At 40.7% G+C, this 16,021-nt stretch overlaps 1 protein-coding gene across 2 annotated transcripts in view; it reads left to right on the top strand.

Moving 5' to 3' along the window:
* The window catches only part of NDUFAF2 (NADH:ubiquinone oxidoreductase complex assembly factor 2), a 63,867-nt gene that overhangs the window by 39,347 nt on the left and 8,499 nt on the right, over positions 1–16,021 (top strand). For both annotated transcript variants that reach the window (XM_033085730.2, XM_033085732.2), the window contains one exon: positions 8,857–8,897. In XM_033085730.2, the coding sequence (XP_032941621.1) occupies positions 8,857–8,897 (41 nt within the window). The remainder of the gene's footprint in view (positions 1–8,856; positions 8,898–16,021) is intronic.

Genomic DNA, 16,021 nt, shown 5'->3' on the forward strand with positions numbered 1-16,021 from the left:
AATCCATGTGACTTGACAGTGTGGTGCCTGGAAGGTTGCAGATTTTTGGGAGGTTGTGTGTGACAAGACCTTGAAGTCAAATACCACATACCCTCATGAATGTATGGACTTAGCTAAAAAGCTACAGCTGCCAGACCTGAAATACACTTTTCAAATCAAGGTATCCTGTTCAGGTTTATTTTAAAGAAGAAACAATTAACTGGCCAGTCCTGGTTTTATGAGCTATGTTTACAGTTTTATTGCTTAACTTCCTCATCTTCGCAGCTGCGAGATCTTCCCTTTGTGATAATGTCAGCAAATAGAAAGAATTCACAGAGGAAAGAAAAATTTGCAGATTGAGTATAGTCATTTCACGAATACAAGCCGCATCATTTTGACTAAAATTTTGCTCCCACACCGGAAATGCGGCTTGTACTCAGGAGCAGCTAATATGTGAATAATTTTCTGACATTTCCACCCCGAGAAGCGGAAACCGAGATGCCAAGTCGAGCAGCTTGCAAGTAAAAGCCGGCATTTTGCGATTGTTACAAATTGTTACTCTGTTGCGCCACGGGTGGAGCTGGCTCCCTGCAGGCGGCACAGGGGGCAGGGAGAGAGGCAGGAGGGCTCTCTCCTTCCCTCCTCTGCCGCAGCCCGGGGGAGAGATTGGGGGGCCCCGTGCCGCCATCCCCGCGGCCCGTGGGGTAAGCGAGGGGCTCCTGTCCCCGCCCACCACAGCAGGAGCAGGCAGGCTCCGTCCCCGTCCGCTGTCGCCGCCGCGGGAGCAGGGAAGCTCCGTTCCCACCCGCTGCCGCCGTGGCAGGAGCGGGGAAACTCCGTCCCCGCCCGTCGCCGCCACCGTGGGAGCGGGAAAGCTCTGTCCCCGCCCACCGCCGCTGCGGCAGGAGCAGGCAGGCTCCGTCCCCGCCTGCCACTGCGGCACGGCGCCAGGCCATGGTGACCAAGCCCAGTGGCAGTGGCAGCCGGCCCCGAGCGGCCCCACCGAGCGGCCCCACCGAGCTGGGCCACCTGGCTCCATCGGCAGCCCCGAGCAGGCCGAACCTGCACAGCCTTAGCTGAGCCAGTAAACCCCGCCCTGCCGCGGTTCTGTTACTATTTGGCAACTTTGTTGCACATGGGTCCTCACTGCGAACGACAGAGCGGCTTATACTCAGGTGCAGCTTATTTATGGACAAAGAACAAAATGTTTGCCAACACCCAGAGATGCAGCTTATAGTCCGTGCGGCTTGTATTTGTGAAATTACTGTAATAGTCTTTTTCTCTTAAGTACTTGTCCTGGTTTTGACCGAGGACAGAGTTAATTTTTTTGCAATCTCCAGGAGAAGGTGTGGCTGACCGGGTGTGGCCAGAATCCAGTTGTTACACAATACCACCTCAGGTTTTTGCTGTAAGTAAGGGAAGGGAACTCTGACTTCTGAGAAAAAGGGTGTGGCTTCTGGTTGGGGAAAAAACATGGCTGTGATCGTCTCACATCATCCTTGGTGAGCATTTTGTATGTAAATTACCCACTCTTCTGTATACTTTTATTATTAGTATTAATATATGTTTATTTCCTTATCTCATTGCTGCTTCCAGTAAATTGTTACCTCATGCTGTGATCTCTGCCTTTCATGCCCCCCATCCTCCTGGGATCCCTTCCTCAAGTGGGGAACAGTGGAAGAGGAGGGGGAGAGGGAGTGAGCAGGTGGCAGTGTGGTTTGGGGAACTTTTGTGGGTGAACTAAATTGGGGAGTACCATTGCTCAACAGTACTGAATTTCTCTAGAAAGAAGAGGTACATGCATGCTTTTTTCCCCAGTCCATTTATTAAGCAGAATGGGTGTGTAGTGTATGCTTCTGAGAGATAAACATGGGAATTCTGGAAAAAAGGCTAATCTGTACTCTTTTGTCTAATGCTAGTCTAACCTTTGTAAACAGTTTTGTGGATGTAGAATTTTAAAAAGCCAAGACTGGTACTTCTGCTGTGGGTATAGAAGCTTTTCAAATAACTATCATGTCTTTTGCTGCGTATTGTGGGTGTGAGGGATGTCGGATGCTCTGAATTTCAATTCATCACTTGTTCTTTTTTGCCTCCTGTAAAAAAAATAATTCTGAACTAGTTAAAAATGAGAAGGAATGTAAAGTGTAAATAGTACAAACACTACTATAGAAGCCAACTATCTGAGTAGGAGCAGTTTAATTCAAGATATTTAGACACTCTTTAGTGAAATGCTCATTGCATTTGTCCCAATTTTTTTCTCTTTAAGATTGGTCTAGAAGTTTCCTAGACCTACAGGATCTGTACTGAACTTTCACTGTGTGTCTTCTGTTCAGATGCTTGAAAATTTCCCAGTACATTCTTTCTGTTGGTGTTCACTTTATAATTCATGCTATTATGGATGCTGATCATTCCAGCAAATAGCCTGAGACTTTGCAGGAATTCTAAAATACTTACTGTTTCCTCTGAACAGTAAAAGATGAGTATAGGGTTAGAAACTTATTAAATATTTCTTACTTTGTTTTCTCTTTGCTCTTGGACTCTGCTGGGCACACATATCTCCTTTTCAAAGCCTGTGTATGTACTTTGACATCCATGTCCTCTGCTTAAGTTTTGGCTAGCGCTCCTTCCTGTTCCTCTCAGGCTTTTCACTTTTAGGACTGTGCTGAAGAGTCTGTTGCCTTATCTCCTCCTTTTCTTGAGACCTTTAGAGAGCTACTTTTATCTGTACTATCTTTGTTCTGCCAGGACTCGGGTTTTCGTACTTCTGGACAATTCTTAATGGCCAGCTCATTTAAAAGCAGTCATCCCAGAACCCTTTCCCTTTCTTTGTTACCCTGCACAACTCTAAGTCTGTATGACTAGAAAAAGAAACCTTTTGTGACCAAAATTAATAAAACTACCCTCCCTGAAAATACTTATAGGCATCACTTGTCTGAGGAGAACTTTCACAAAACCAGGGACAAAGGGTAGTGTAAGGAGTGGGAACAGGTTGTAGAGGCATTGAAAGAGGGACTGAGTTAAGTCTTGTTTTGTACCTAAGGCATTCTACTTGGACGGCTGGTAACCTAAGGAACTGATTCTGATGCTGTGTTTATCAAGCTTTAAACTTGTGATAAGGTAAAGGAGACCAAGTAGGAAGCTATAAAGCATCATCCAGATTACAGATGCAATCTGTGCAATCTGTTTCTTTGGCTCTGTACTGGTCCTGGGAGCTTACTGAATACAAGGCCAAGGGTTTACTCCTGAAGGACTTGTTTGGAAATTTTATCCTGAAGATGTTAATTTTAAGTGCTCTGCAGGATTGAATTATCTACATTCTCAGACTGTGAATTTTTTGGAAAGTTCAGGCTTTTGTAAAACTAAAATAGAATTCATTGTGTTATTCTTAGTGTTAGTTCTTGGTACACATAAAATTAAATTAATTCTGATTTTAAAAATCTAAAAGTGTATTTCCTCTTGTATTATAGTTTTGAATTTAGAATGCAATCCATATGTATAATGCAAATATTGCCTGGTTTTGTTTTGGTGAAGTCTCTTGTATTTCACTTCAAAGTGTGAGTGCCTACTTTTCCTTAGGCAGTAGGGATTCATACAACAGATAAAGTTTCTGTAGTTTGGTTCTTAATATTCACCTACTGAAGAATGTGTAATTTACCTCCTCAAGATGTGTCAATAGTGCTCATGAGAGGAGATCTGTAACTTTATGTACCACAGAGATTCAGGAGATGACAGCTTCATGCAGCATTTTATTGCCATCTAGTCCTAATCTCTCTTTTCTTTTTCTTGGTAGCATTTAGTGATTAATGGAAGTCTTAATTTGCATGTTCACTTTCATGTTTTTATACTGTGTTATCTGCCAGTAGGAGTCTTAAAGTTCAATGAAAATTTTGTGCATACTACTGAGAAAAAATATGCAAATGAGTTCTGATGAAAGAATCCAAATGTCTCAAGATGGGAAATGTCCAGCTTGCTTGTAAAACTCCTTTTAGACAAAGGTGAAATTAGAATGAGTGCATCCAGATAAAAGTGGAAGCAACAGTTTTAAATGGAGGCAATAATTCATTTTGCCAAAGCTTAGGGGGCCAGATGTTTTGGTTGCACTCAGTACATACATGTTACCTTCTCTGCCAGGTTTAAAACATTTTGGCTCACAATGGTGATGGTATTTTATTTTGTTAGCTTGGGGAATGGGAATGTCATGTAACAATTCTTCCCAGCTATAACTGTCAACTTTTAATTAATAATATGCATTCATGCATATGTTTTTCAAATAAAATGTAATAAAACACCTACCTACCTTGTTTCCATCAACAAATATTTGACTGTGGTATAAAGCTATTCAGTAATTTAAAGTGCATTCACCAAAGGTGTAATGCAAATCATAAAGAAAGGTGCAAGAGCTTTTTCTTTACTCAAATGTATGCACGGATATATTTCCCAAAGTGAATGCAAATTATATAAACTTCAATGTATTGTTTACTTGAATTTTGTTAAACCTGAACTCAGTAGGAAATTGGTTCTACTTCTGTACACCTTTGTTCTCCCTTTACTACCATGAATTTCTCTTACATCTGAGTTATGAGGTGTTGGTGCTTTTTTTGAACAGTGTGTTCAGTGCTCAAAATTTTATTGATAGCTTAAAAATCAAATATCTGAAAGACGCTGAAAAATCCTCCTGTCTCAAAGAGCACAACATAAAAACTGGTGAGAATTAAGTATATAAGAGTAATCCCATTCTTATCCCCAAAAATTAAGGAGTGGTCAGGTGAATTATTAGTAAAATGTATATGTTTTTAAAGACTGATAAAACTATTAGATGCTAAACTGTAGTGTGCTAAAATATACTGAAATCTAACCGTCTTTTCTTTGCTTTTAAGCTTGTATTACATCTTGACCTTTATGAAGAATATTTGAGAAGTGGATTTGTACAGAGGAATATGATAATTTTAAATCTAGCTGACTTCACCTTGTGGATATAAAAAGATTTTAGTGAATTCTTGTACTATATTCTCCCTTAGCTACATGGCATTAAATACATGGCACTTCATTAAATAATGACTTTCTTATGTGGTTTATGAGAGATATTAAAATTAATTTACTTGCAGTAATTCAGAAAATAGTATGAATATTTGTACCAACAAGTTTTATGTACCGTTAAGCTGAAAAAAATTTGTACTCCTGACATTTATTAGAAAAAAGGAAAGTTAATAACTCCAATACATGAAACCATGTATTCAAGTTCTGTTGTAACTGGGGGGAAAAAAGAGCACAGTGTTAAAACTGTGTGCATTATTTATGTATTTAAATAGATACAGTTCTTTTATGGTATGTTTGTTATGGAAAGTATGCCTAAATTAAGGCTTGTTTCTTTGCTTTTGAGTTGATACTGAGTCTAGTTAGTGAATGAAAATGTATTGTGTAGTGGTCCTTACTTTACAGCCTCTGTTTACAGAACATATGTGCTTGTGTTGCCTTCACTGTTTTGTTTGCAGCTTTTTAGATGACGTAGGTAATTAAATAATAAAATCATGTACTAGAACTGTTCGGTTCATCTGAAAATCATTGGTCAAATAACTGCTAAAAGTGACAGGTGCTCTTGAAAGAAAATCTATTGTAATGTTTATATTTAAGCAGTACTTTTTAACTGCAGCTTAAGTTTTGGAGTATTTAAAATTCTTTCGGGATCAGTTATTATAATCATCTGAAATTAAAATTCAGCTGGTGTTTTAAGAGAACACTGGATATTTCAAAAAACGTGAATCAATTTTTACATGCTGACAGCTGTGAAATTGAAAACAGTGATACTATCCTTCCACAGGTCAGAATCAAAGCATGGCAAGGTAGAAAATGATATTTAGTTGAAAGTAATCTGTTAAATTTTGATGATTTAAAGGTTTACTTTTTATGAGACATTTTGAACTAGTATTTTTCCTTTTCTTCTCCAGCTATATCTTCTATTGATCAGTGTCTAGTATACACACTTTTCTATATCTGAAATATCTATTACTTTTGGTTTTTTTCTGAATGATGTTGGTAAGTATTTCAGGATTCTGAAACTGCTGCTAAGTACAGGCAAAGGGACAGTAATTTCATGACTATAAGGCGCGCCAGACTATAAGGCGCACCTCCAGAAGTGGGCAAATTTCGCAACTTTGTACTTTTTATAAGGCGCACCGGACTATAAGGCGCACTTTTTTTTTGCAGCTAAGATCCATGCCGCACGCAACAAAGTAACCAGTTAGTAATGAAATCCCGTGATCGTGGAGTTTACTGACAGGTGCTCAGTTTGCAAACATTTTTCACAGATTGGCGTAGCCTTTAGACGCAGCCCCAAGTGTCCTCCCCATGCGTGGGGCCTGGCACTCCCGCCCTCCCCCAGCTGGCGAGGCAGGGCTTGGGGCGGCCGCGGCTCGCGGTTGCCATGGTTCGAGGCGGCTCGGGGCTGCTACGGCTCAGGGTGGCCATGGCTCACACCTTGGAGTTACTGCGGTTCAGGGTGGCTCAGGGCCACCACGGCTCATGGCAGGTTGGGGCTACCCGCGGTTCGGGGCGGCTTGGGACCGCATGTGGATCGGGGCGGTGCAGGGCTGCCCGTGACTGCCTGATCCCGCCCACCCCACGTGGCTCCTGCCAGCCGCGGCCGCCCGCTCCCACACCCCCTCGCGGCTCAGTGCTCCCGTAGCACCGCCCTGCCTCACGGCTTGGCTCATGGCTCACACTTCTGAGTTGGCAAATTTCGCAACTTTGTACATTATATAAGGTGCACCGGACTATAAGGTGCACTTCCGGGTTTGGACCAAAATTTTAGTCAAAAGGGTGCGCTTTATAGTTGTGAAATTACTGTAACTTCTGTCAGGAGGAAAGGCTTATGTGATAAGATTTTCCTTCAATAGCATGGTTGGGTTTTTTGCAGAGTATATACAAGGCTACCGGCTGAGAGGTGACAGTCTCAGTTTAGTCTCTCATCTTGCCAGATTTTGCAGTTTGAAATGCTTGTAAGTTTTGAAGGTACATGCAAAAAGTTCTCTAGATCTATTTCTGTAGATTTAATAGAAAATCACTAAGTTGTATTTTGAATTACCTCAATGGGCTGTTTTTCTTTCCACTGATATAAAACTTGCAGAAAGAGCAATGTTGACTGTTCATAGCTCTGTCACTTTTCCACAATGTCAGATTTGGATCTATTTTTTGTTAGGACTACTGAGAAGAGATGACAGGGACTGCTTTTAAGAAAAGTAGTTTGAGAAAGACATTTAAAAGTACGTATCTTCTTGGAGTGGCATCTGATAGACAAGAACCAAAAGTATTACCTTTCTTAATATCTTTACAGGTATTTTACCATTAAACTTTACCATTAACCAAGGCTGTTGGCCTTGCTATCCTGGCTAAATTCCAAGCTCTTCTACTGTTTGTCTCCCTTTGTTCATATGTTAATTGGAAGCTATTCTCCCTAAAACCAGTTGCATACTGCTGCTGAATCCATGGTATTTAGTGTTTCACCTTCTATGTAATTGCGTTTTCCAAACTGAGATGGTGTTATGACTCTGTGCAGGTTTTCGTGTCTTAGGCTTATCTAATTCATTCCTTTGTTCCCCTCAAAATACAACACAGATGCTATTAGAAAATTAAAATATGTAATAGTTACTGCTTCAAGCATTTCTGAAACTTTATAGACGGCAGCACGTGAGGCCAGGAATTTGAGTAGGTTATAACAAAATGTTATTTTTGCTTTAGTTTTCAAGCATAGTAACAAAAATCTTAATTATCAAAACAAACATATGAAATAACATTTTGCTATGTCTCAGCACTTGGAAGTGGCTTTCCTTATGTTTGTCATTCTGTTCATTACTGGCTACTTGCATTCTACTTCTAAGTAATTTGAAAAATTTGGGCAGAAAAGACAAATGTCTTGAAAGTATCCAACCAAGAATTTACCAATTGCATGGATTATAAAGGCATGAAAAAATGCTAGAATAGTGGTATTTCTAAAAAGTGATGTCAGGTCATTCCTCTAACTAGTGTCTGTAGTAGTTGGAGCTCTGTCTCTTAATTCATTGACTGTACTACATGAGACCTGTCAGCATCTGTGATGGAGTGTCTGGATTGTTGCCTCCTGCCAGTGTTAGTGATGGCGGTGGGCAAATGTCTGTTTGGACCTTGTTCAGAAAACCTGAGCCACAGGACAACTGTCATCACCACTGCTTTTATTCCTCCATTCCTCTGCTGTCTCTTCAGCACGAATTAACTGAGCTGGAGGATCCTTCCCCCTGTCACAGTACCCACCCCTCCTGGAAGTGGGTAATCCCACAGAGCCACATGATGTGCTTCACTCCTGCAGTCAGGTCTGGGGCTGAACCTTTCATGACTGTAAAGGAATTTTGGTAGCATAAAAAGGTTACTACATTACCTGATGGTAACATAAAAAGGTTTTCAGCTTTAAGAATATCTGAAACATGTACAGGAATCCTTTTTTTACAGAGTGATCTAAGGCTGTTCTGACTTTCCATCAGTCAGCTTGCCATTTTCTTAGGGTGTACCTCAACTCTGTATTGCAAGCTCAGCAATAACTCTGTGCCATAAGCCCTACTTTTTAAGCCCTGTTTTGATGACCGAGATGATGTGTAAACTGTGCCCGAGGTCTCCACGCAGTGGTGACACCATCCCCCATGCCTCCCTTCTCTGAAGAGAGAGCACGGAAATGGGAAATAACATCTTGTGCCTACATTTTGGGAAATGACAGGTTTGCCAGGTTGTGGTAAATTCTATTGTAATTTTTTAATAAATATTTCTTTCTATTATAAATTCATAATAATTTTGAGTTTTAATACTGTTTATGATCTTTGAAATAATCAATTTGATTTTTTTTTTTTTTTTCAGCATGGATAAGAAAAAAGAGAGAAGATCCACCCACCATTGAGGTGAGACGAAATGGCTTTAAATTTTTAATTGTTGTAATGAAACTACCATAAGTAATTTAAGTGGACTCATCTGTACAATAACGTGTCACTTGTGGGGGAGAATTTAGTATGTTCCTTGCCTAATTGATGAAAATACACACTGACTAGATATCTAACACTTAGAAAAAAGTTAAAAAGTAAGATAAACTCCATTATTCTTTAGTCATTCTCTTTGTGAGTTCTTTCAAGATGTTATACGTAGGTTCTTTAAGGTGATCATAAACTTTGAAGATCTCTTCAATTTAAAAAATCCTTAAATTACTGCTACAGCTTTTCAGTTAATGTAAGATTTTTTTTTCATGGTAGTTGATATTGAAATATGGGTTTCAAACTCAGCTGCCAGTGGATTCATCAAAACAGGAAAATGAGTTGCACTAGCATTTTACATTGCTAATTCTACAGGGAGTTGCGGCTATGTCTTTTTTCATAAGAGAAAGTAGAGAAATGTCCCATAGTGTCTTTCATGCTGATGAGTTTGTAAAGACTTAAGAAACAAGTTTGACTGCTGATCTGTGTATGCTGATGCTTGTACACACGTATACGATGTGCCCACCATTTCTATTAGAAGTTGCTAATCATCAACTAGGAATGAGAGAGAAGACACTGTTTGCTGCAGAAGATTCAAAATTATACCTGTGGAGGCAGTAATTTCACGATTATAAGCCGCACCTGATTATAAGCCATATGTTACAATACAGAGTGTGATTAAGGGTGTCTATTCTATCACCATCTGTTGAGGGTGGGGGCAGTGATCCTTATCTCAACGGCAGATATTCTGCTATTGGGCCATCCATTGAAACCAGTCAGGGCATTGTTCTTTATCTTTTCACAACCCATCCTTCCTCCAGGGAGTCATTTTCTGCTAATGGCCCATTGAGTCCCACTGTGTGACTGATAAAATTACTGCATCCCATTGGAAGTTGCTCCAGCCAGGGGGAAGAGCCCAACATTTCTTACCAAGATAAAACAGAGGTTTTGGGACGCTAAGGGAGCCCCTTTCTCCACTGGACTCCAGAGGAAAACTGGATTTCTCCACATCACCACTGGACCTCCGGAGGGAAACTGCACCTTCTACAGGAGCACTGCTCCAACTGAATCACATCTGTCAGTGCAGGAGGATGCAGCCACCATTTAATGGGACTGCTACCAACACCCTGACTGACAGGGTGTCATGTTGTACTCTGACTTTGTCAGGGTTTGGAGTTTGTTTCTTTGTAGTACTGTATTTCTTTTTTAATTTTCCTAGTAAAGAACTGTTATTCCTAATTCCCATATCTTTGCCTGAAAAGCCCCTTGATTTCAAAATTATAACAATTTGGAGGGGGGGGTTTACATTCAAACAATATACAAACAACTTTTATTGTTGAAATTACCACTTAATGTGATACTTGAAGATGGGAGGTGCTGTGTCTTTTGTTCAGTCGTTTCTGTGAGCCAGGCTGCTGTGATAGTTGCTCTGAGGTAAACCTGCTCTGAGGCAAGCAGCCTTGGTCTGGAATTGATGCAGTAAAATTCCTTCTGGTGCTAGAGATGTTGGTTCATTTTTTGAAATAGGGAGCAAGAAGTCTCCACAGGTGAGAGAACTGTGGAACAACAGTATTCTAAATACTTTACTTTCCAGAACAGGCAGTTTATGGAGAGTGAAAGATTACTGTGACTAATGCTTCATTCAGAGTTACAGGACTTCCTATATTTTTAGTTTTGTGAGGTAATAGATCTGAGAAATAATTTAACAGCTAGCTACTTTACCTGCAGGGCTGTGCATGGACCGTATCACAGAGCAATGATAAACTAGGAATTTGAAAATAGATACCTTTTAGTGATCTCTAAATAGATTTCTTTTCCTGTGTAAGAAAAAGTAGTTAAAATATATATACATTAAAAATTCTTGCAAATATTTTGAGAAGAGTGCTCCAGTCTTATGTTTAATATGTGATAGTAAAGCCTAATGTTTTTCTCTTTATTACAAAGAACAGTGTGGGACGTATATATGATCTGCTTTTCTCCTAACTTGAAACTGGCACAAACCCTTACATCGCAATATCATTGTAAATATAATTATAGTAGTGAAGTACATATAGCATATTGTTTAGTCCCTATTTGTAGGGCTGATTTGCGTTAGTGTTTTAGCGTTTTAGCTACATAAACTTTACTGGCTGCTATTCCCTATTATATTCCCCTATTGACAGTAAAGATGGTATGGTTTCATAGCTGTTTGACAGCTGTGAAACAAGGGAATATTGTGGCATATTCCATGTTGAAACCCTGTATAACAAATCTCCATGCTCTTTTGTGTATTTCTCATGAGACCAGTCCTCAAATTTTGCATTGTTGTTTTAATGACATTTTTCTGTCAACATCTTATTGTAACAAACCTAAAGTTCCTAAAGCATAAGTTTCTGGAGGTGTGTCAATGTTCCTAGCTTTGCAGTCTGTAAAAATACTTTTTTGGATGATTTTCTGTTTTCCTCTCTTACCTGTCCTTTGCTCATAATTTTTCTTCTTTCTAACATCAAATGACATATGTTAAACTTTATTACGATTTCTGTTTCCCCTCTGTTAGCCTACGACCCCCCCTTTTAAAGCTTATATACGGGGGTTTTTTTATATTTGTCAAAATATCAATATTGTGGGGTTTTTAAGATATTTGTCTATCTTATCTTTTATTAGCCTTTGGCCATTGATGATAGCAGTTGCCCGACTGCTCAGCTTACCAGGTTTCATTATGAGGGCTATGATGAATTTTTAATTGAAAATATTGCAGAGATACAGGTTCACAAGGTGGTTGAATTTTACTGGTCACGCTGATACCACATGTTGGGAACCAATAGTTTGGTAAATACTGTAAGCTACTAAATATCATTCATAATCATCAGGACATGTCAGTCATTTAAGTGAGAACAAATGTGAGTTGTTCCTGCCTGACAGTGGTCAGAGTAGTTGGGTCATGACATCAAGCTAAGTCTGTTGACAATTTTCTTGAGACTTGATCATGTTTTTTATTCAGGCCATTCTTTCTTCCACACATACCTAACAGATTTTTTTTGTTTGCTTGTTTCCATCACTTTTGCTAAGAATAAGTTGCTTTACCTCTCGCTTTCTTTAGTTTCTCTCTTTTTGGGTGTTTTGTTGTTGTTGTTTTTGTGGGGTTTTTTTTGTTTTTTTTTAATGGAAGAATACTCAAAGTGAGCTTGTGCAGTGTTAAATATACCATTCCCCTGATGGTTTCTTTCCTCCTTGTGCGGCCATCCCTTTTTCCCCACTTTTGAAGGAAATCGCTTGACCTTCTGTGTCTGGCTAGACATAACTCGTGAATGCTGCTCATCAACTTGGTTATTTCTAACCTGGCAATTACATAAAGAATGTTAATGCTGGAAGTCTTGGGCTTTAAGATAATTTTCTGGGATACTAGTTAACAGTTGGTTGCTTTTTGATTTTTTTACAGCTTGAAATAAGCCAAGTCTCAACTCAATTATGATGAGGGTGATAACTTGACAAATTAGTGCAAATCACATTGTTTCTTATGTTCTTCTTAAACATACTCTGATCCTATGGTAATCAGGGAATCTGTCTTGATATAGAATTCTGGATCATGCCTTTGTCCTGTCTGAGCATGTGTACAGTATATGTAGAGTATATTTACTCCTTAATAACAGTGAGAATCTGAGTTTGAATATGTATATTTTTGCAGTACTATAGCATCCTTTATATGTATATTGAATATGATCATACATGGTTGGCTGAGGAAAATCATTACCTTTATTTCTTTTAACCAGTTTAATTAGGGATTCATAACTAAGTTGACTAATGCATTTCTTTATTATGTATATAGGAAACTAGATGTATGTAGCAAGTGTTTTGGCAAATTAGGAAATATGTCATTGTCTGTGGACCTTACAGTTTTAAATTAATGAAAATGTTTTAAAGGCTGCTAATATTAAAATAATTTTAATCAAATGTTATTTCATGGAAGCAGATTTAATAATTTATCACTTTACATGCATATTTGTTCACCTGCTAAGCTTTAATGTTGTCAGAATTTATTAAGAAAAGATGTCTTGAGATATAGCAGTTGTTGTATAGAAAGGATGTTCCAGCCATGCAAATTACTTCTTTAAGAGGCTATTCCCTTCCATTCTTTGAGCCACAATCTACCATCTGTATAGTTCATCCAAATATTTCTAAGGTAAATGTAAATGTGCTGTCTTGCATATGCTTCTACCTTCTAGTTTTTCTTCTAGCTACACATTTCTCTACTGACCTTAAACATCATCTTTATATTCTGGATTTTTCACATCTTGTTTGGAAAGAAAAGAAAATATGCTTGTGAAGACAGGCAGGAAACCTTCTCTCTTCATGCTTTTGTGTGCCTAACTTTTATTTGATTTTTTTTTTCTTATTTCAGAGGGCATCAAATTTGTAGAGACTTTTAAAGAATTGTGCCATCTGTAACACAAGATATCCAAATTTATTTAAAATTCTAACCCTTATTTTCTCCCATAACAGATCTTACAGCTCTGCACTACTTCTGACAATGTCCTGAGGTTCAAGGGTATCTGAGAAACATGGCATTGTTTAAGCCATGTCTGTAAAATGAAGACAGAAATAAAGTTACAGACTTTCTTGGGGTGTCAGAAAACTACTGAGGAAAGTTGCAATTATGGCAATGCTGAGAGAAATTGGTGTGGAGAGAAATATAGTTTATCTCTGAACCCACCAAGGTGGTATCTGGAAAGTGGTAAATGTGAACCCATAGTAACACATCTTTCTGCACACAGATCTTTCTACTAGATAGAACTTCCCTGTTGGTAGAGATGCTGCAAGGAAGCAAAAAAACACACAGGGCTGCACAGCCACAAATCTCAGTTTGAACTGTAAGCTCTCTGTTGCTCCATATGCATGTGTGTGTTATATTAATATTTCATGGGAAGTAAAGAATTTAATTAATTTTAAAATTAATTTAATTTCCTTTAATTAGCATAAAGATCCTGAAAATGGTTTGAAATTGAAAACCACAGTACAGTAATTTCACGACTGTAAGGCGCACCCTTTTGACTAAAATTTTCCCCTGAAACTGGAAGTGTGCCTTATAGTCCGGTGCCTTATCTGATGTACAAAGTTGAGACATTTCCCACCCCAGAAGTGCGAGCCCACCAGCATCGGGGCATCCCCCATGCGGGGCGGGCCCCCTGGCATCAGGGCGTCCCCCGTGCAGGGCGGGCCCGCTGGCATGAGGGCATCCCCCGTGCGGGGTGGGCCCGCCGGCATCGGTACAGCCCCCCACACGGGGAGAGGGAAAGCCGCCGGAATCGGGGCGGCTGCCACGCGGGGAGGGGGCAAGCAGCTGGAATTGGGGCAGCGGTGGCATAGGGCAAGCCTGCCAGCATCAGGTCATCCGGAGTGCCAGGGAACTCCCGGAGCAGCAGGGCCCTGGGGACGCTGCACGGAGCAGCAGCGGACATAGCCCGGCCCCAGGGACACTGCACGCAGTGGCAGCAGGCATAGCCTGGCCCCGCCGGGTACAGGCAGGCCCGGGAGCCAATGGCTGCTGGGTTGAGGCTGGGTCTCGGCCAGCAAGCGCACGGGAGGGAGCTGGGAACGGAGCCTCGCTGCAAAACAAACAAGTGCACCCTATAGTCCAGTGCACCTTATCTGATCTACAAAGTTGCGAAATGTGCTGGCTCCCGGGGGGTGCGCCTTATAGTCCAGTGCGCCTTATGGTTGTGAAATTACTGTAAATTACTACTTTTCTCATGCAGTGTGTACTTGTTACACAGTAATAAAATTCAGTGAGTTCTGAATTGCATAGTTGGATAGAAGGTGAAATGCTAAAAAATACTTCTGTGATGACACCTTTATTCTTTCAAAATGGTTCTAGGGTATCCATAATTATCTGTTTTGGCAAACTCCTTGTCAAGTGAGGAAAAAACATACTTCAGTGAGTTGTAAAAAGCATAAGATTTCTTCCTCTCAAACCCCAGTTAATGACAGTAATTTCGCAATTACAAACCGCACCGTTTTGACTACAGTTTTGCTCGCACACCGGAAATGCGGCTTACACTCAGGAGTGGCTAATATGTGAATAATTTTCTGACATTTACAACCCTGGAAGTGCAAACCGAGGTGCTGAGTCGAGCACCTGCCAGTAACACCTGGGACTGTGTGATTGTTACAAATTGGTTACTCTGTTTCGTGGTGGGTGGAGCTAGCTCCGTGCAGGCAGCGCAGGGGGTGGGGAAGGCGGGGGAGCTCCCTCCTTCAGGCAGCCCAGCCCAGGGGAGGCAGGGGACTTCCTCCTGCTGGCCCCGTGGCTCAGGGGGAGGCAGGGGGCTTCCGTCCCCTCCTACTGCTGCAGGAGCGGGGGAGCTCCATCCCTGCCTCCACCTGGATACTGGCGGGCTCCATCCCCTTCTGCTACTGCGGCGCAGCGCCAGGCCGGGGCAAGCAAGCCCAGTGGCAGTGGCCGGCCCCAAGCGGCCCCACTGAGCTGGGCCACCTGGCCCAGCCCCGAGCCCTCACGGCCCGAGCCGAACCAATAAACCCCGCCATGCAGCCATTCTGTTACTATTTGGCAACTTTGTTGTACACAGGTCCTCCCTGCGAATGACAGAGCGGCTTATAATTGGGTGTGGCTTGTGTATGGACAAAGAACTAAATGTTTGCCAACACCCAGCGATGTGGCTTATAGTCAGTGCGGCTTGTAATAGTGAAAGTACTGTACATTTAAATTAAATTTTTATTTAGTTCCCACAATGTATATCCACTCTTCCCATTTTTTGGATCATAAATATTACTTATTGTAATACTTATGAGAGATGGTATGATCAAAAGTAGGTTCGTTCATGGAGATTAGTTTACACAAAATTTGCGTTCCTTTAGGGAGAGTGGAGTACAGTTTAGAAAAATTCTGTTTGACACTCTTGGGATTACATGTTATAGTTTTGCCTCTGTCTGCTTTCAGATGCTTCAGTTGAGAAGTTGTAACATGAGAACACTGACATAGAGGCTGTACATTCTTACATAGAGACCAGGGCTTAGCACATGAGTAATTTACTCCTGAAGCCACCAAAAGCTGCACAGTATGG

Source organism: Catharus ustulatus, chromosome Z (genome assembly GCF_009819885.2).
Source record: "Catharus ustulatus isolate bCatUst1 chromosome Z, bCatUst1.pri.v2, whole genome shotgun sequence".
Lineage (NCBI taxonomy): Eukaryota > Metazoa > Chordata > Aves > Passeriformes > Turdidae > Catharus > Catharus ustulatus.